Source organism: Bison bison, unplaced genomic scaffold (assembly GCF_000754665.1).
Source record: "Bison bison bison isolate TAMUID 2011002044 unplaced genomic scaffold, Bison_UMD1.0 scf7180017864035, whole genome shotgun sequence".
NCBI lineage: Eukaryota > Metazoa > Chordata > Mammalia > Artiodactyla > Bovidae > Bison > Bison bison.
In genome coordinates, this window is record NW_011494607.1 from 20,218,400 (window position 1) to 20,239,480 (window position 21,081).

Sequence of the window (21,081 nt, forward strand, 5' to 3'; positions counted from 1 at the left end):
AGTGTATGGTCATTATTAGTTACTCTTTACTGGACAGTTATATGTTTTAATGTTTTATGATATTAAATCATTTTGAACCAGGCAATCTGGGTAGAGGAAATTAAGTGTTAGCAACAAAAGACCTCAGGAGAGTAATCTTCTATTAAATCTTTGAAGGAAATGAGATTATAAGATTTTGTGAAAATCAAGTAAGTTAGTCATTGTCTAATATGAAACTGAGCCAATTTTCATTACATACAAAAAAAGCAGTAAGAAATCACAATGCATAATTCATAATCCTTTCATATTATTTAAAGGAATGCATTTACATCATTTAAAAAAGTAACCAAAAATACTCCATATGCCCTGAAGTATCAATTTCTAAAAATTCTCTCATCCTGAAGATAGTCCATTTGACAACAACCCAAAAAATCCAATTAAATAAACAGATGGATCTTCTAAATACACTGAACTCCCTGATGACAAAATGATAAATAAGTAGCTATTACTGGCCTTGAAGAGAAAAATACAAGGAAAGAAAAACGAATAATAGCAACACTAGCACCTTTAATTGAGAACTTAAGGCATAATGGGTGTTAGAAAAAAGTACTATCCTCTTCTTGGAAGGGGAAGGTATCCTCCTTACTTCCAGGTTTGAGCTAAGGCTTAACTACTGAGAAAACTGAAGAAAAAAATCTCAAGAGGAAATTTTAAAAGACAAAAGTCTGTCTGCACAATAACGAATTCCACTGATAAATCATCATGATTGCACATGTGGGTTTCTACCAGCACAGTCAGCAGGTCAGATGTCCTTCCGAAACACCTTCACCAATGTGCTGTGGCAAGAGTCACATTCCCAATGCACAAAAAGACAGTAAAAGGGAACTCTCTGGCAGTCCAGTGGTTAAGATTCTGCACTCCGAGTTCAAGGGGCATGGGTTAGATTCCTGGTTGGGGAATTAAGATCACACAGGCCACACAACAGGGCCAAAAAATCAAAAAACAAAAAAAACAAAAACATGGTGGGACCTCAGTTTTAAGTCTGAGTTGGCTAGGTTTGGCTTGCTTCTCTAGAATAAACAAGGGCTGGATTCACAAACCAGTATTATTATAATTACATATACAAACTTTAGATGCTTAAAGCAGAAGTAAAATTAGAGGCAAAGAATAAGGCATTTTCTACTAAGCAAATGGGAGAAGGCAATGGCAACCCACTCCAGTACTCTTGCCTGTCAAATCCCATGGACGGAGGAGCCTGGTAGGATGCAGTCTGTGGGGTCGCTAGGAGTCGGACACTACTGAGCGACTTCACTTTCACTTTTCACTTTCATGCACTGGAGAAGGAAATGGCAACCCACTCCAGTGTTCTTGCCTGGAGAATCCTAGGGACGGGGGAGCCTGGTGCATTGCCGTCTATGGGGTCACACAGAGTTGGACACGACTGAAGTGACTTAACAGTAACAGTACTAAGCAAATAAATTATTTTCATAAGGGAGATGAACTTATCCTGACATTATATATTGTAAATAGCCCTCCAGGATATCACTTTTTTTATGTGTTAGATCTTAAAAATGTAAGACACTATTATTTAATTGGTATCACAGTCTTTTTGACCAGAATTGTGGGTCCTGCCTCCTAATAAACAGCCACACTTCTAACCATGGCAATACAACAGAAGAATCTCTGTCCAATTCGGTGGAGTCCCACAAAGAAAATGTCATTTTCAGTTTCTTGGCTGGTATTTATAGTAATAACCAGTTTTATCTCTGACCTTAACTTTTAAATTACTTTCATTAGCTTGCTTGAAATCTTTAAAGCAGGTGAAGTATTTAGGCACTTAATGTGGTCAAGTTCACAAAAATGTTATATTTATTAAATTATAGGTAATTTCTTCATTTAAAATTTAAAATGTTTTTACAGTATGAATGACTTTAAACTTTTCAAAACTAATTAAATAAATCAAGGATGTCATTTTAAACATATAATCCTTAAACAAGAAAAAGTAATATTAAGAGAATCCTCATATGGCTTCTCTTGTGGCTCAGCTGGTAAAGAATGTGCCTGCAATGCGGGAGACCTGGGTTCAATCCCTGGGTTGAGAAGATCTCTTGGAGAAAGAAAAGGCTACCCACTCCAGTATTCTTGCCTGGAGAATTCCATGGACAGAGGAGGCTTGTGGGCTACAGTCCATGGGGTTGCAAAAAGTTGGACATGACTGAGCAACTAACACTTTCAAATTACATAATTATTATTTTCATACAACTCTAAAATGTATCAAGAATTTAAGAGTTTGCAGAGAATACAAAAAGCAAGGTAACCCTATGTTTATTTAGCCACTGCTTGATATTTGCACCATTCAATCCAATTGAAACCTGTCCTTTCTAAAAGCTCTTGCTTTCAGGGTTTGTACGAGGGGATTAAGTTAAATAATGTGATATAATAAGCCTAAAAAAGTGTACAGTATTAACTAAAAAAATGCAAGTTCCTTTGCCTTACCTTTATCAATTTAAAGTCAATTACTTGAATATTCATCTTTTCTGCGTGCTGTACTATGCTCAGTCACGTCTGACTCTTTGTGATCCTATGGACTGCAGCCCAGCCAGGCTCCTCTGCCCATGGGATTTCCCAGGCAAGAATACTGGAGTGGGTTGCCATTTCCTCCTCCAGAGGATCTTCTCAACCCAGAGATCGAACCCGCATCTCCTGTGACTCCTGCACTGCAGGCAGATTCTTTACTGCTAAGCCCTCGGGGAAGCCCCAGTATTCATCTTTAAGGAATTTTAATGTTACTTATACCAAAATAATTTCACCTTTCCATATGTCTTAACAGAAAAATTCAAAGTATGCCCTGAACCTTGTCAGGATTGCAATACCACACTGCAATTTGGGTAGCCCATCTTTCAAAATATATCACAGATACTGCTACACATTTTCTGTGTGCTGACTCATATAGTCTTCTCAGAATAAACAGACTGATAAGGAAACTGAAACTTAGAGGTGTTATGTAACTTGATCCATGTCACAAAATGTGCAAATGGTAAAGCTGAGAATCCCCATCAGTTCTAATTGCCTAACGGGATAGTAAGTTCCTCAAATGCACAATCGTAATTCCAAACCTTTTGATACTCACTGTAGCACAGTGACTTGCATCAATCAAGACTCAAGAAATGATTCCTGATGACAGATAGCCAATTCACATATATTTTCAAAGACAAATAATGAAACTCTATAGTAGCAATAGAATCCTACCCAATTATTTTTGTCTATCTGTGATAGGCCTGCGTAACTACAACACACAGATATGTTGGAAAATATGGACAAAGTTCATTTCTAAAGCAACTTGAAATTCCCACATTACAAGGTAAATTCATGCACATTTCAGACTTTTGAAATCATCTGAGTTCTAACATTATCATTCTGGGGAAGCTCAATATGCTACTATGCCTTTAATCTTCTCTCTTCTAATTTTCCTCCCCATAAAATCAATAAAGTATAGGTTGTAAAGAAAGTTATTTTGTTCAATTACTCCTAGCTAGAGGCAGATGTTAGTTATAACTCTCTTTAGCAGGTATATTTCAAGCAGCTGGTGCCCTTTTCCTAGTTAGTTGTTTGCAGCGTTCCCAGTATACTTTATGGTATAATCCTACAAAAGTTCAGGGCATACAGACAAAATTATTTTTTAGAAAAGAAAATATAGATTCACTCCTTCAAATCAGACTTAGCTATTTCATATATTTGAACCATAATGTATTTTCTTAGCAAGTAAATATTACTTTTTAATCATATAAATGTTTGCTGAGAGTCAAAACATATAAGCATTTTCTTATGGGAAAGCTTATCTCATGGAACAAACTTTTATATACTGCACATTTATTGACTCCTAAAACAGAAAACCCCTAAAATCCTTTTGTTTTGTTTAGTTGCTAAGTCGTGTCCAAACAGAGAACCCAGTCCAGCCCATTCAAATAGGACCTCCAGAATGCTGAGATAATAAATGGATGTTTTAAGTCACTAATATCTTGGTAATTTCTTATACAACAACAGAAAGTTAATACAAAGTCACATCATAATCAAACTGCCTAAAACCAGTGAGGAAAAGAAAATCTAAAAATCAACCAGAAAAAAAAAAAAAAGACTTATTATATAGAGAAGAAGATTAAGAATGAGGACAAGTTTCTTATCAGACACAATGTAAGCAAGAAACTACATCTGTAAGCTGCAAGCAGCAGCTACATCTGTAAGTACTAGGGGAAAAGCCCATCAACCTAAAATTTCACAGCAAATGAAATATTCCTCAAGAACAAACACAAAATAAAGTTTTTTTGTTTTAGACATACAAAACTGAAAGAATTTATCACCAGCAGACCTGCACTAGTAAAAAGGAATACCAGATGGACATCTGAATCTCCCTACACAAAGGCATAAAAGAGCTGATAGATGCACACGTATAAGGACGTTTCCTGGTTACCATTTAGACATCTTAATATCTTAAAAAGACTGTTAACTGCAAAAAGAATAACAACGTGTTGTGGGGTTTACAACAGATGTAGAAGGTGTCTATATTTACATATTTGTTTGTTCATTTGCTTGTTTTGGTGGTCATAAGTACTGAAAAATCTGACAAATATAATAGCAAATACTATCAGAATACTCATGTTTCTTTGATTGCCAGGTGAGGTGAGACATGTATCAAGGGAAATTATAATTTGGTAAAATGATCAGAAATTTAATATTTGTCACATTGTTTCCTTCCTGGTGAAATTTATGAAATCTTCTTCACTAAGATCTCTATCAGTATGAAAAAGACTGATAAGCTTTTTTACTGAAAAGTAAGCTCACTTTTCAGTTTTGAACTTTAGATTTTGTTATTATTTCTTGATACCACCTCTAAAAAAAGCAGTGAGGAATTCAAGGTCATGGTGCTGATGAAACTGATAATACACTTGACAGGTACTAAGCAGCCTGTGGGAAAAGGCTTTTTATTTGGGTGTATGTCCAGGTTTTAGTCACATTTTTTCCTGTTCAAACTGATCTCATAAAAATGATTCACATTCTGAAGTGTTTTTCTGGATGACTCTTTAGCTTTCTGGCTTTTGTAATTTGATTGAATCAAACTGTGTCAATAAACTCTTTCAGATTTAGGATCCCTTCAGGCTCAGAGAACACAGTAGAACCACAAGAAAAGTAACAGTTTTTTATACTCATTTTACTTCCCTTTTCCCAAACTCTTAGTCTTGAGATAGCAATAAATACAATGACAGGTTTCTTTATTTTCTATCAATTAACTGGAAACTACCCTATGTCTTCATAGAGTGACTATGTACTTGTAATGAAAGAATACCTGAAGAGCATAAATGAACATACAAGTAATGTATTTAATAAATATAATTTCCAGAGAAACAATAAGTCTTTTCATGTTAACCATACTCAGATTGATCTCACCAGTTGTCTGTTTACATTTATCATTCATTTTAAGCTAACATTCTATCTAAAATGTCTTAAGTACTCATAATTCTTCCAAGTGTTTTACATATATTAACTCATTTGATGACAGAGGATGAGATGTTTGGACATGGACATGAGTTTGAGTAAACTCCGGGAGTTGGTGATAGACAGGGAGGCCTGCTGTGCTGCAGTCCATGGGGTGGCAAAGAGTCAGACATGATTGAGCGACTGAACTGAACTGAACTCATTTGATTCTCACAATAAATTGATGAGGTAGGTATTATCATCCCAATTTTACAAGTGAAACACTGGATCTCAGAGAGTAACTTGGCCCCATTCTTTCAGCTAGAACATGGGGAGCCAAGATTCAAGCACAACCGCCTGGATTCACAGCCTCACTCTTCACCAACATGTGACCTCCTGGACGTAACACACACACTCTGTTCCTCCTCTCCTGTTTCTCATCTTAACGAATGACACCAGCACTCACCCATGTTGCCCTGGATATCATTTCAGTTTCTTCTCTCTGCTTCATCTCTTGTCATTTAACCTGTCATCAGATGTTATACAACTTCTAAACTAACATTTACTAACATTTAACTAGCAGCTACCTATTCTTCATTGTCCCACTTTCTGTATAGGCTCCACTTTCTTCATTCAGGCACACAGCATTTCTCCCTTGAATTATTGCAGCAGCTCTACTCTCAACCATCAGTTTTTCTTTCTTTTTTTTTTTTTCTGCAACCAGAGTAATCTCTGTAAGTGAAAAAAACCCTTTTTATTTACTTTTATTTTTAAGAAGTAGCATTTCCCACAATATTGAATTTAAACTTACTATGTATGGTTTTCAAAGTCCTTCATGTACACTAGTAAGTCTCTTTTTAGACTAATTTGCTGCCATGCTACATATGTAGCTTGCATACTACTAATACTGAAATACATGTTTACAAAAGGTCATATACTCTTTCATGGAGCATCCTTTGCCTATGATACACCCCCCACCATGTCCTTTGTCTATCTGGCAAAATCCTATGCCCCGCATTGACCTCCATGAAGACTTCTGTGAACTTGCTAATCTGCTTTCTCTGTGCTGCCATAGAAACCTGCACAACATACCCCTACTCTATTAATCACTTCTATAGAAATGGTGTGGGTCAGATACACTACATGGAGTAACTTAAGATCAGCTCCTTTTTAAAGATATCAGCCTCATCTTCCCTTTGGGAAACTCCTCCTTGACTCCTGATGGCTCAAAGAAGGCCGAGGGTGAGGAAACTCAAGTGAGCTGCTGCTGCTGCTAAGTCACTTCAATCTTGTCCGACTCTGTGTGAGTTACTTAAGTAACTTAAGATCAGAGATCTGATCTGTTTATAATTTCTCCCAGGACCTAGCCTGTAAACATGGTATTCAATAATCTGGGGTCACAAAAATCCTCAAACTCTCTACATTCAGATTTTAAAGGACTCAACTTTTTTAACTTCTCAAATGAAACATTATATGCATCTTTTACATTACTTTTCCAAACTAAATAGCATATTTGGATCAGTATTCTGATTATGCCAAATAACATTCTATTGGCTATTTAAAAACTGTAACTCCCACCTGTGGAAACAGATAGCATTCAACTGATTTAACACCAACAAAAATGCAAAACTCACTCTTTCATCAAAATATCAAAGACACAGTTCTGTCTGCTACGCATCTTTCACATGCTCCTTTTTAAGGATAACAGCCTCATCTTCCCTTTGGGAAACTCCTCCTTGACTCCTGATGGCTCACAGTGGGCTGAGGGTGAGGAAACTCAAGTAAGCTGCTGCTGCTACTAAGTCGCTTCAGTCGTGTCAGACTCTGTGCAACCCCATAGACAGAAGCCCACCAGGCTCCCCTGTCCCTGGGAGTCTCCAGGCAACAACACTGGAGTGGGTTGCCATTTCCTTCTCCAATGTATGAAAGTGAAGTCGCTCAGTCATGTCTGACTCTTAACGACCCCATGGACTGCAGCCCACCAGGCTCCTCCGTCCATGGGATTTTCCAGGCAAGAGTACTGGAGTGCTGGAGTACTGGTGCCATTGCCTTCTCCAACTCAAGTGAGCAGGCACAGTCAATTAAGAACCCCACACTCCTACCGTGGGGAAAGTAGTTCAGAAATGAACTGGTGAAACAAGTCAAGAAGATAAGAGTTCATCCCAGGAGTTTTTTTTTTTTTTTTTAATGGAGAAAACCCTCTTGCTTTTAGAATGAGGGGAGAGAAAAGCTTGAAGTTGCTGTCTTATGTTCTTCCCTGATTACATGTAAAAAGTATGTATCTGAGAGTCAGGATAAAAAGAACCAGAGAAATAAAAGGAGGGGAATAGAGGGTAAAAGAGAGGAAGGAGAAGATAAGGGAGAAGGGAAAGAGAAGGTATAAAGAAAGACAGAAATAGAGAGAGAGAGAAAGAGATGAAGACCGAGGAAAAGATCTGATGACATCATGTGAACTTATATATCCATCTGAATGCATAGGCAGCTTTATTCCCAGATATTTTGGTTAGAAAAGCCAACAGTCTGTATTCATTGCTAAAACTTACTTTGAGTTTCATTTCTCTAACTTCCAAATGAGTGAGTTCTATCTAATACAGAAGCCCATCTAATGATTTTTTTGGTTCTTTTTTTGGATTATTCCCTCTCCAAGAAAGTACAAAACCCATTTAAGAGCATTAACAGCAATTTTGCACATCATTTTAGAATTTTTAAATTATCCTAATCATTTTAATCGAATTACAGAAGTATTTTAAGAAGACAAGAAAGACAGGACAAATTTATCTGATGTGACATTCAGTCAGTGAGAGGACATAAAAGCATTTTATCTATTATTCCACAGGACTGTCAGGAGCAGAATCCAATTATGATCTCAGTGAAAAGAGAAAGATAACATCTTTAAGAGCATTTCTCCTGATACATAAAGATCCTGCCTTTTAAAAAAGATACAAACTAACAGATGCATCTAACTAAACTAACAGTCTGTTAACATCTATATTTTTTCCTGAGCTCTATATTAATATCCACAGTGACAGCATCTAGTTGGGATCATTATCTACATTGTTAAGACATCAAAGAGTTTATTATGTACTTATGACACACTGCATTTGAATGTAGTATTCCCCAAATATTGCTGCTTATGAAAGTGCACATTTAAACCACAAGAAGGAAAATACAAGTAATATATACAAATATGACTTAAAATGGCTAAAATAAAAATTTTTTAAAGTGATACCCACCAAATGCTGGTGAATATGTGGGGAAACTAGATCACACTGGATTACTGTTGGGTATATAAAATGATACTTTGGAAAAAAATTACGGTAGTTTCTTAGAAAACTAAACAAGTAATTATAATATGACTGAGTAATTGCATTCTTGGATATTTATCCCAGAGAAATGAAAACTTACATTCGCACAAAAACCTGTACACCAATATCTGGAGCAGTTATTTCCACATTATGGATGCAATTATGTATTCCGAAGTTTCATAAACTAAAGCCCTAACTCCCAAAGTGATCATATTTGGAGACAGAACCTTTAGGGTTCTGAGGTCATCTGAATGAGACCCTAATCCAATAGGCCTGGTGTCCTTATAAGAAGCAGAAAAGACACCAGAGGTCTCTAGACACATAGAGAAGAGGCCATATGAGTTCATGAGGACACAGAGAGAAGACAAAGGGCTGCAATCCAGGAAAAGAGTCCTCACCAGAAAACAGAACTGTCGGCACCTTGGCCTGGGACTTCCAGCCTCCAGGACTGTGAAAAAACAAATGTCTGTTCTTTAAGCCACCTAGTCTGGGCTTAGGGCAGCTCAAATAGACTCACAGAATTCATAAGAGCCAAAAACTATAAACAACACAGATGTCTGTCAACATCTGTGAATAGCTAAATTGTGGTCATCCACATCTTGCATGGTAGAGAGGATAATGATACCCAATGATGGCCACATCCTAATCCAGGGAACCTATAAGTGTGTTAGGCTACATGGCAAAGAGGCATTAAGGTTGCAGATGGAAAGAACCCATTCAGAAATCTCTTTTACTCCTGTAATCTACATTAAAGTGAACAAAGTATTTATTTGGAAATAAGTATGAGAGAAAAAGAAGCCTGGTCCATTCATTTTAAAGATAATGAATGTCAATGATGCTCTTACATGAAAAAAAGTTAGTATTTAATATATAAAACTAAATAAATCTTCATGATAATAATCCTTATAATGATTGCTGCTGCTGCTGCTGCTAAGTCGCTTCAGTCGTGTCCGACTCTGTGCGACCCCATAGACGGCAGCCCACCAGGCTCCCCCATCCCTGGGATTCTCCAGGCAAGAACACTGGAGTGGGTTGCCATTTCCTCCTCCAATGCATGAAAGTGAAAAGCTCAGTCATGTCTGACTCCTAGCGACCCCATGGACTGCAGCCTACCAGGCTCCTCCGTTCATGGGATTTTCCAGGCAAGAGTACTGGAGTGGGGTGCCATTGCCTTCTCCATTTCGGTAGGGTTTAAAAAGAATTATATATATAACTATTTAATTCTATAGGCTCTCAGCCTTGCCTGCATTTCAGAATCACCTATAGAGCTCTAAAAATCATCTTCAAAATATAGATATTATGCGTCCCACCCAAGAGATTATGATTTAATAGGGATCAAAGCATTTGGATCTTGAAAAAATGCTACAGTAATTTTGATGCAAAGGCTGAATGAAACCCACTAATATAAGTTTCAATAAAAATTTTAGCCTACTATAAAAACTTGTAGGAAACTTAAAATTCTAACAATAAGAAACTGGTGTAAAAGTAATGAGGACATAAGTTGGAATACCACATAGTGATTTAAAATAATGTCGTAAAAATACGTCTATTGACATAGAAAGATGTATGTAAGTATATATATATAAAAACACACAAAAAAGTATTTATGGATATAATTCTATTTTTGTAAAATCAAAACACATATGCACCCATATGTATAGAATGGAGCTAATTTTGGTTGGCTATAGTTACTCCTTATGCTGCTCCTTTTGTATGCCTATATTATTTGATATTTCTGAACGACTTCATATGACTTACATATATATAAAATAAAGCAACTTCACTTTGGTGATGAAAAGGCTAACCTTAAATAATATATGTACTTTAAATGAAGAAATATTTCATTCTGAGATAAAGCAGTTATAGCAAAGTTTTAACTAATGGTAAATCAAAACAGAAGGGAATTACTATTCATGCATCTTTTCCATAGGGCTGCAATTATTCAAAATTTAAAAGTTGAGGGAAAGTTAGTTTAGAATTTGGTCCTATACTCAAATAATATTCTATTTTATTATAGGCTGACCATTTGATATGTCAATACATGAATCCTTTAAAACAACTTACTTGAGTCAGCTTACATAAAGTAAATCAAATATGAGCTAAAATAGCTAAAATAAACATATAATTATAGAAATATACACAAAATTTTTGTAAATATGTTCAATGTGTAAAGAAATACATGTATATGTATTTTTTAATTTAAATTCCCCTATTTCATTAGTAACCAACTGCATGTATCTCTTTACTGTATTAACCGACTTTTAAAAATAATTTTTCCAATACAAATGCATTCAAAATCATACCAAGCATCAAAACTATCAACTTTATAAAATGAAAATCTTACCTCATCTAAGTCTTGGATATAAACTGGTTTTTCCTCAAAGCCAATTGGCATTGGTTCAGTATAAGGAATCTTTACTTCTTCATATATCTTGTTGTTCTCTCTTTGGATTCCTTCTGGTAAAATCATCTACAAACATCAAAAATTTAAAATCCAATAATAATACAAAATAGAATAACGTCTCTGGTAAAGATTCTTTAATTAAAGAGAGAGGGAAAAACACTATTGGTTTCATGACATTGCACTAGCAAATAAACGTAGCTAAAGGAAAACAAAACAAACCAAAAACCACACATACATATACAAAAAGCATTCATGAGTCAGATATCTCATATAACACACAAACCATATTACACTGATGAATTTTAAGCACACAGTAATTACATGGAATTCCTGAAGATAAATGTAGTTACGCAGCCAGGGAAAACGTGCAATACACAGTGTAAGATTTAGTTAAAAAGTGGTACAACTGCTAAAACTCAAAAACACAAGTTGCAGAGATAATGAAAGGGAGGAGAACAAATATGTTTTGAATACCTACTATGTGCTAAGAACTTCACATAAACTGCACTATCTCATGTTCTTCAAAATTTAAATATACAATTTAGCATAGTAAAAAGAAACGGAAAAATCTATGTGTCATTTCTCTAGAACAGACATGTTATCCAAAAGTGGTCATATACCAATGACATACCTTTGCACCAGCAATGAATGCTGATGTTCTCATGGCTTCAGCCTGGGAATCATACACATGGGGATAACGTATTTTTTCAACATCTGTGTCTCTCTGCCTGCTCAGAATTGGAACATATCTAGCGTTCATGAGTGCCTGCTCTCTGTAAATACAAAAATAATAGGCTAAATCTGTCATTTTTATCTCACAATAGAAAGCATATACTAAAACAAAGTCACTATAATAACTATTTCACGTAGTCTTCAATTACAAAAGAGAAGAAATTAAACAACACAAAGTTATTAGCAAGCCTGACATTTCCCGTGTAATCACATAAGTATTAACACATTTTCAGGTACTATTTTTAGATAACCTCATCTGATAAGTTTGACTTAATGTTTTTTATTATAATTTTCTTTTTCACAATCCAAAGATATTTAACAAAGTATAAATAAGTTCCTTTCTTAAATTGGGTTTCAATATTTTAAATACCATGTATAATAATGCCTTTATTTCATTTGCCTCCTTTCTACTTTTCAACAACATGGGAAAGAGCATTCATTAAGGTAGGAAAGAAAAAGGTCTCAAAATAAATTTGTGTACACTTCATAAAGCACAGCATCTAAATCTCTCACCTTTGTGGATGCAACCAAGAATATTCTAATTAAGCAGATCACTGCTTTCTTATCCTAGAAAATTAGGTTTTCATACAACAAAATTCTATTCTTGTAAGAAAACGTGTCTAGAAGAATCATCCAAGTTGTTAAAACTAAACTAAAATTATGATACATAAAAGCAACAATTACAACACAAGCATTTTTCAACTTCTGGTTTTATTACCTGTGTATCCGCAGTTCCTTAGGATCAAAGCACAGGAGTCCTTCTGTAGCTTCTCCATCTTCTCCAGCCTTTTTTTCTCGTCTAGCAATTCTTTTTTCCTCCCGGCGATACTGTTTCATTAACTGCTTCTCTTGTTCAGACTGAATAGTGACTTGACAACCATAATTAGGTTTAGCATTTTCTCCTAAAATTTTTTTGCAATTGTCTGCAAAGCAAATTTAAGATCCATATTTTTACAAGTTTAACCTTTATGAAAACCAGTTTTCCTCTTTACCAAAACATAAGCCACACAATGCTCTAAGAATTCATTTTTTTAGAGTGGCACATTTAATTACATGTTCTAAGGAGAGTTTTTCTAAGTCACAATTTCTAAATGATATAATACCCTTGCTTAGAAAAAGTCAGCAGATATTGTCTTTCTACAGACTGATATAAATTCTTAGATATAACATCAGGAAACTAAAAATTGTATTTCATAATTTTGAAATAATCTAAATTATTTCAAAATAATTAACAATACTAATCAGCATTTACTGTTAACATAATAAAATAAAGATATTCTTTACATATAAGATTTAACTTTTTCCCATATAATAGGTCTGACTCTGTTAAATTGTCTACATGTCACTACTAATTTATACATGAAATAAAGTAAAATAAAAATAAAATACAGCTCAGGATATATTCAGAAGATGACTAAAGCAAACTAACTATGCTCCACATTTTCATGGAAATGCAGGGTTTTTTAACCATTTTTTAAACTGCTGCTGCTGCTAAGTCACTTCAGTCGTGTCCGACTCTGTGTGACCCCATAGACGGCAGCCCACCAGGCTCCCCCGTCCCTGGGATTCTCCAGGCAAGAACACTGGAGTGGGTTGCCATTTCCTTCTCCAATGCATGAAAGTGTATAGTTAATTTATAATGTTGTGTTAATTTCAGATGTACAGCAAAGTGATTCAGATGTGTGTGTGTGTGTATATGCTTTTCTAGATTCTTTTCCATTATAGGTTATTACAAATATTAAATATAGTTCTCTGTGCTATACAGTAGGTCTTTGGGATTTTATATACAATACTATATATATATTTATATACAGCATATTTTTATATACAATATAGATACGTGTTTATATGTATGTTTATGTTTATAGTTATGTTTATAGATATGTTTATATACAGTTTATGTTTATATACAGTAGATCCTTGTTTGGAATTTTATATACAGCACTATGTATATATATATGTTAATTCCAAACTCCTAATTTTATCTATCCCCCATCCCCTTTGTAATCATAAATTTGTTTCTATGTCTATGAGTCTACTTCTGCTTTGTAAATAAGCTCACTTGTATCCTATTTTTATATTCCACACATAAGATATCATATGATATTTGTCTTTCTCTGATTTATTTCACTTAATATGATAATCTCTAGATCCATCCATGTTGCTGTAAATGGCATTATATCAATTCATTTTTATGGCAGAGTAATAGTCCATTGTATACATATAACACATCTCTATCCATTCATTTGTCAGTGGAACACTTAGGTTGGTTCCATGTCTTGCCTATTGTAAATAGTGCAGCTACGAACACTGGGGTGCATATATCTTTTCAAATTAAGAGTTTTATCCAGATATATGCCCAGGAGTGGGATTACAGGGCCATATGGTACATCTATATTTATTTATTTATTTTTGGTGGTGGGGGGCACACCACATGGCTTGAGGGATCTAGTTCCCCAACCAGGGATCAAACTTGTGCCATCTGAAGTAGAAGCACCTAACCACTGAACTGCCAGGGAATTCCCTATTTTTAGCTTTTTAAGGAACCTCCATACAGTACTCCATAGTAGCTACACCAGTTTATATTTCCACCAACAAGGTAGGAGGGTTCCCTTTCCAGCATTTATTATTTGTCAACTGGTAAATGACGGTCATTTTGACTGGTGTAAGGTGATACCTCCTTGTAGTTTTGATTTGGAAAATACAGCTTCTTTAAAAAATGGGAGAAGTCTAGAACCACTTAAGAGGAATCAGGTCAATCAAAGCTCAGTGTTTACAAGGGAGAATTAAACCTGTGCTTGGTCAACTCAATATTCAGGAAAAATGTTCTAACAGGATTACCTTCTGTGTTTAATTAAATCTTTCTAAGAAATACTATCTTGGCTCACTGCAGCCCTAAAGGAACTGACAGGAACGTCACTGAAGGCAATCCAAGTCAATACAAGCTTACTGTTTTAAGGACCTACTAGGTCCCAGGCACTGCTGCTAGGCTAGAAAAACAATGAAGAATGAAAGTGGTCCACACTCTGAAGATGCACAGTGCAAGTTATTTTATCAAGTTCCAAGACCTAATACAAAACAAGGAAGGATTTAAACATAGCATCAGGAGGGGGAAATTAGCTTTCTAATTCACTCTATTCACAATTCTCAGGCATGTGTCATTATTTCATTACATGATTTTGAATAAGTCATTTTAACTCTCAACCACATGAAATAACCCCTGTGTATAAGGGCACCATCAGTCTCAAAAAGGAAAGTGAGAAATAAAAGTTACATCTGAAAATTATGAAATAAGATATAATCTTACCTATATTGGAACTACATTTTATGGTTCTGAGAAAAGTATTTTTCTAAGTCTTACATATTTTGCTTTGTAAGTAAATCTTATTTATCTATTATAATGATTGAATTTATAACCAAGAAACTCTAGTGTTAGAGAAAGAAAACAGCATACTGCCACTTTTCAAATGTACTCTGAAATATGAAAAAAAAAAAAGTAACCTATTTGCAAAGTCACATGCTCAAGAACAGAGATATTAAGCAGATTTTTTAAAACATATGAATAATGCCATAAACTTATTACTATAAATGAATGTTAAAGGTTGTGTACGTGAAACTAAATTCTTTGGGTGTTGTTCAGTCACTAAGTTGTGTCTGATTCTTTGCAATCCCATGGATTGCAGCAGGCCAGGCTCCTCTGTCCTCCACTATTTCCTGGAGTCTGCTCAAATTCACGTCCATTGAGTCAGTGATGCTATCTGATCATCTCATCTTCTGCCATCCCCTTCTCCCACCTTCAATCTTTCCCGGCATCAGGGTCTTTTCCAATGAGTTGGTTCATTGCATCAGGAGGCCAAAGTATTGGAGCTTCAGCATCAGTTCTTTCAATGAATATGCAGGGTTGATTTCCTTTAGGATTGACAGGTTTGATCTCCTTGCAGTCCTAGGGACTCACAAGGGTCTTTTACAACACCATAGTTAGAAAGCATCGGTTCTTCAGTGCTCAGTCTTTGTGGTACAACTCTCACATCCATACATGACTACTGGAAAAACCATAGCTTTGACTGTATGGACCTTTGTCGGCAAAGTGATGTCTCTGCTTTTGAAGGGGTCTTCAGGTGACATATTATATTTTATGCTAACATCATTAATATTTTAAACAAATGTGACGGGTACAAAATAGTATTGGACACATCTGTGATCATCAAAATAAGAAAGTCAAAATTATAAGAAGGAACTATATTTACCATATTAATAGCTTTAAAAGGCCTCAGTCAGAATATACTGAAATCCTGTAAGATTGAACATAATAAGTGACTTTTAAAATCAAGTTATTAAGCACAAATGCTTAAGTGTATTATTCTCTTTGATGAGTTCAGCTAACTGTAGAGACTGACAAGCAGAAATGAAATGAATAAGCTTAACAGCAACTCTAATACAGAACTTTACTGAAGAACATGTAGAGCTTGTATCCTTTTAAAACACTACTATGACAAAGTTTTCTATAACTACTCAAAATAGTGTCATTTGACAGCATAAGCTAACTTAATCTTTTTTTTATGATATATCCTATACTAAACATTCGCCACAACAGCCCCCAAAACAGAATTCAATTTATAACTATCAACTTAGCAGTTAGTACATTATTCTCACTCACTTCTAGCCTACCTTATATTTCCTGGTTATAAGAACAGAGATAAAGTAGGGTGTGTGTGTGTGTGTGTATATATATACACATACATACATACATACATAAAGATTCAAAGAAAAGCAGTACAAAAGATAGAAAACGCTAAATGGCAAAAGGCTACTGCTCTCTGAAAGTGAAAAGTCACTCAGTTGTGTCTGATTCTTTGCAATCCCATGGGCTACAGCCCGCCAGGCTCCTCTGTCCATGGGAGTCTCCAGGCAAGAATACTGGAGTGGGTGGCCATTCGGGATCTTCCCAACCCAGGGATCGAATCCGTGTCTCCTGCATTACAGGCAGATTCTTTACCATCTGGGCCATCAGACTGCTATCTAAGACCATGATTTTGTGGAAGAGAGAAAAGAATAGGATGTGACTCTCTTACTAAGGTAACTTAATAAAGAATGGAACAATTCGGTAGTTTTAAGAGAATTTTGAAAGATCATTAATACAAAATTATATCAAAATACATAAATGGATGAGAACAGAGATAAAGTAAGAAGTCCAATGATTCTTTTCTTCAAGAGTATTTCCTTCCCCCACTCCTCACAAAAAGAAATTAAGGAGAATCATTTTTAATGCAATTATACAAAAACTCTATTTAAAAAATCTTTAATATATGCTCATTGTCAGTTTCTTTCACCACAGTCCTTAGAAGAAATTAGTCTGTTTAAATGTCCCAAATTGTTGATGGTTATAATTATATTCTTCACTAATAGCAACATGAATAACAACCTAGCATAGACAAAAAGAGTAAATGCCAATTGGGAAGAGTAGAAAATATTTCAGGGCAAACTGAAGGCTCAAAAAATTTTTAATAATTCAAATTTAATATGTGGTTTTAGGTTAAAAAGTGTGCTGCTTCTTAAAAGTTATCCTAGTAGAATAAAGTTTGTGTTATACAAAAATGACCATAATGAAATGGAAAAACAACATTCACTCATTACCTACAGCTTTCTTAAAAAAATACATATGCTGAACATATTTTGAACTTCCGTTAATAAATTAGAACTAATGAAAGGTGGGATCAGTAAGAATCAGCACTTTAAAGACTGAAAAAATGAGCACCAAATTCTCTGAAATTACATTGCAAGACTAGATATTTAAATTCATTCCTTTTCTTCTGGCAGATACCCACTTTAAACACTCAGTTCTGCTGGCTTATTGCAATGTCTGCTTAATCACGGTTTAACAGGTGAGAGTCCTTTTAGAGCAAGGTTGTTTATAAGTATTCAATATACTTAAAGAACCAAAACACTTTTCAAAGTTTCTAGAAATCTCAAAGCAACTCCAAGGCAATTACCAGTAATCAAAGTGTAGGATAAAAAACCCTTAAGAAATTTTGGATTTAAATCAAGGCTGGTTTTGTAATTTCCTTTCAGTGCCACACTCATAAATGTAAGAAAAAAGTGATATCACTTACTTAAACAAAGGGTAAATATTGACTGCTCTGAAGAGGGGTATCTAATTTCTTATGCTCATGCACTTTTTTAAAACTTCCAAACTATTTACAAGGCTAGCAAAGAAATTTGGTAAAGGTAAGAAACAGTTTTCCTATCAATACTTACCACCTAAAACCTGAGTTTGGCATCAGTTGTCTCATAGTAAGTCAGGCTTTTTTTTTTTTTTTTATAAATAATTTTAGCTTCCTTGACAACTCTAATTCTTCTGGGGGTCTTCAAATATATGTAATACATGACTATACAAATGTTCAACTTGCTGGCTATGATAATTGTACTACAGGTTAAGTAGGAGAATTTGTATGTTGAAGATTTTATATCTAAAATATTATGATGTGTGCAACTTCATATTGTTTAGCAAAAATTTTAACTGTGAACATGTATGAGTTCATGTATGCATACACCTGCACATGTGTGTTTGTGTGTGTTTGTGTGAGTGTGTGAGAAAGATAAGGGATGGGTATGGAAGCAAAATGTTAATGACTGGTGAATCTACATGAAGAGTATGTGAGTAGTTATTATACTATCCCTGCACCATTACTAAGGTCTGAAATTTTTCAAAATAAAAAATGTGGTTATAAATGTAACTCTATTTGACCCTAAGCATTATATGTAGTTGCTTTAATTCTTTTTTTGTCTATTCAGATCTTCTGTCATACTTAAACATAGATAGACTCTCTGACATAAAACCCTATTTAGGGCATTGATAATTGTTTCATAATCTTCCATATCTAAAATCTACTTGAGAATGTTATCAGTAAGTTATATAACAACCAAAGAATATTAAAAGTATAATTGCATTAAAAAATTGCTAAACAATGAGTTTTTCCTTTAAAGTAAAATTACCACTGATTACTTTCTTACCTTGAAGAGCCTGCAACTTATGATCATTTGAAGAATTAAGAAATCTGTCCACAATTGTAACTCTGTTCTGGAGGAGTTTCTCAATAAGTTCAAGTCCATCAGGTCCCAGCAGCTCAAACAGCTTATAAGAAGAGGAAAATCAAAACAAACTGTTAACTCAAAATTAATGTTTTCAAGTTATTAACATCTATTCAACAGAGCGATGAAGCTAAACTAACACAGAAGAACCTAAAAAATATTTAGAAAAGAATTGTAAAAAAATAATAACTTAGGAAAGAAAAAAAAACCAAAAACTCCTCATATTGCTAAGGAGCTTTCAGTTTTATAAGGCTATCTGCAATTACATGGGATTTCCCAGGCAAGGATATTGGAGTGAGTTTCCATTTCCTTCTCCAAGGGGGATCTTCCCGACCCAGGGGTCAAACCCTGGTCTCCTGCATCGCAGGTGGATCTTTATCACTGAGTCACCAGAGAAGCCCTATATAATTAAAGAGCATGACCCAACTGTTAAAATAATTATGATTCATATATAAAACTCTAAATCACAAACCAAAAGTTTCTTACAATTGGTTTCTCTTGGGATAACCAAGGCCATGAAGTTGAAGCCAAAGAGCTATCTCAAAAACAGCAGAGTTGTGGTAAACCACAATTAGAAGATTCACAGATTCAACAACCAAGTTGCAGAAGAGAACTGAGAAAAGACACAATTGAGAGGACCCCTCTTGGGGTGAGAATAAACATCAACACTAACATTTGGAATTAGTCCTTCAAAGGGGTCACAGATTTATTGGAGTAGTTCATGGAACCATTTAGGGTCCAGGGCATTTTTGCAAACAATAGAATGGTCAGCTGGTAATTAGTATGGGTGAACTCCGGGAGTTGGTGATGGACAGGGAGGCCTGGCGTGCTGCGATTCATGGGGTTGCAAAGAGTCGGACACGACTGAGCGACTGAACTGAACTGAACTGAACTGAATGGCTGAGTGGAGTCAGGAGAAGTGGGAAAAAGGGTTCGGCTAACACTACCTTTGTCCCAGAGTGACTTCAGGTAAACTCACAGATGTGTCTCCACAAGGAGCACCACCAGAAACTAAACACTGTGGAGTGAGAAATAAATGTCTGCACTGAAATAATCCAGCTGGCCACTAAATCAACATGCAATAACAATAACAAGCCTTATAGGTGGAACTAGAAGAAATGGACAACTTGCTAGAAAGACATACCAAAAATAACTCAAGACTACCAAAACTAACTCAAGACAATCTGAATAGATCTAAAACAAGTGAAAGCTGAATTAGTAATCAAAAACTACCCACAAAGAAAAATCCACGTCCAGATAGCTTCAATGGTGAATTCTACAAAGCATTTAAAAAGTTAAAACCAATTCCTCACAAACACTTCCAAAAAACAGAGGAGGGAAGAAGAATACTTCACAATTCATTTTATGAGGTCGGTACTACTCTGACCCCACAATCAGACAAATACATCAAAAGAAAACTATAGATGAGTATTTCTTAGCAATATAGACACAAAAGCCTCAGGGAAATACAAGCAGACCAGATCAAATACAGCAATTTATGAAAAATGTATATACCATGACAATGTGAGACTTATTTCAGGAATATCAGGTTAGTTCAATATAAGAAAATCATTTATATATTATATCATGGCAATAGAATAAAAAGCAAAAATCACATGGTTAGCTCAACAGATGCAGAAAAACCATTTGATAAAATCCAACATCCTTTTGTGATAAAAACAATCAGTGAGCTAAGACTAGAAAGGAACTTCCATAACCTGATAAGGGGCATCTATAAAAATCCCACGGTTAACATCATACTTAATGGTGAAACACTGGATTACTTTCCCACTAAGAACAGAAACAAGACAAAAGAGTGTACATTTGTGACTTCTATTGAACATTGTATTGGAGGTTCAAGTCAGGGCAATTAGGTAAGAAAAAGAAGCAGATAGCATGCAGACTGAAAATGAAAAGGTATAACTACTTCTATTTGCAGAAATAGTTGGAAAATAGAAAATACTAAATTTTCTCTATGTGGAAAATACTAAAGAACATACTAAAATAGTATTAGAACTAATAAATAAGTGAGGTTTTAAAAAAGCACATCAAGACCATTCAGTGAGGAAAGATCAGTCTTTTCAACAAACGATGGGACAACTG

The 21,081-nt window shown here is 35.0% G+C and overlaps 1 protein-coding gene across 2 annotated transcripts in view; it reads right to left on the minus strand.

Moving 5' to 3' along the window:
* ASCC3 (activating signal cointegrator 1 complex subunit 3) overlaps positions 1–21,081 on the minus strand; it is a 341,661-nt gene that overhangs the window by 257,433 nt on the left and 63,147 nt on the right. For both annotated transcript variants that reach the window (XR_824792.1, XM_010834747.1), the window contains exons 5-8: positions 18,901–19,021; positions 12,608–12,812; positions 11,789–11,930; positions 11,098–11,223 (exon numbers count right to left, since the gene is read on the minus strand). Coding sequence is in view for 1 of the 2 variants with exons in the window: in XM_010834747.1 (XP_010833049.1) it covers positions 11,098–11,223; positions 11,789–11,930; positions 12,608–12,812; positions 18,901–19,021 (594 nt within the window). In the remaining variant the exon portion in view is untranslated. The remainder of the gene's footprint in view (positions 1–11,097; positions 11,224–11,788; positions 11,931–12,607; positions 12,813–18,900; positions 19,022–21,081) is intronic.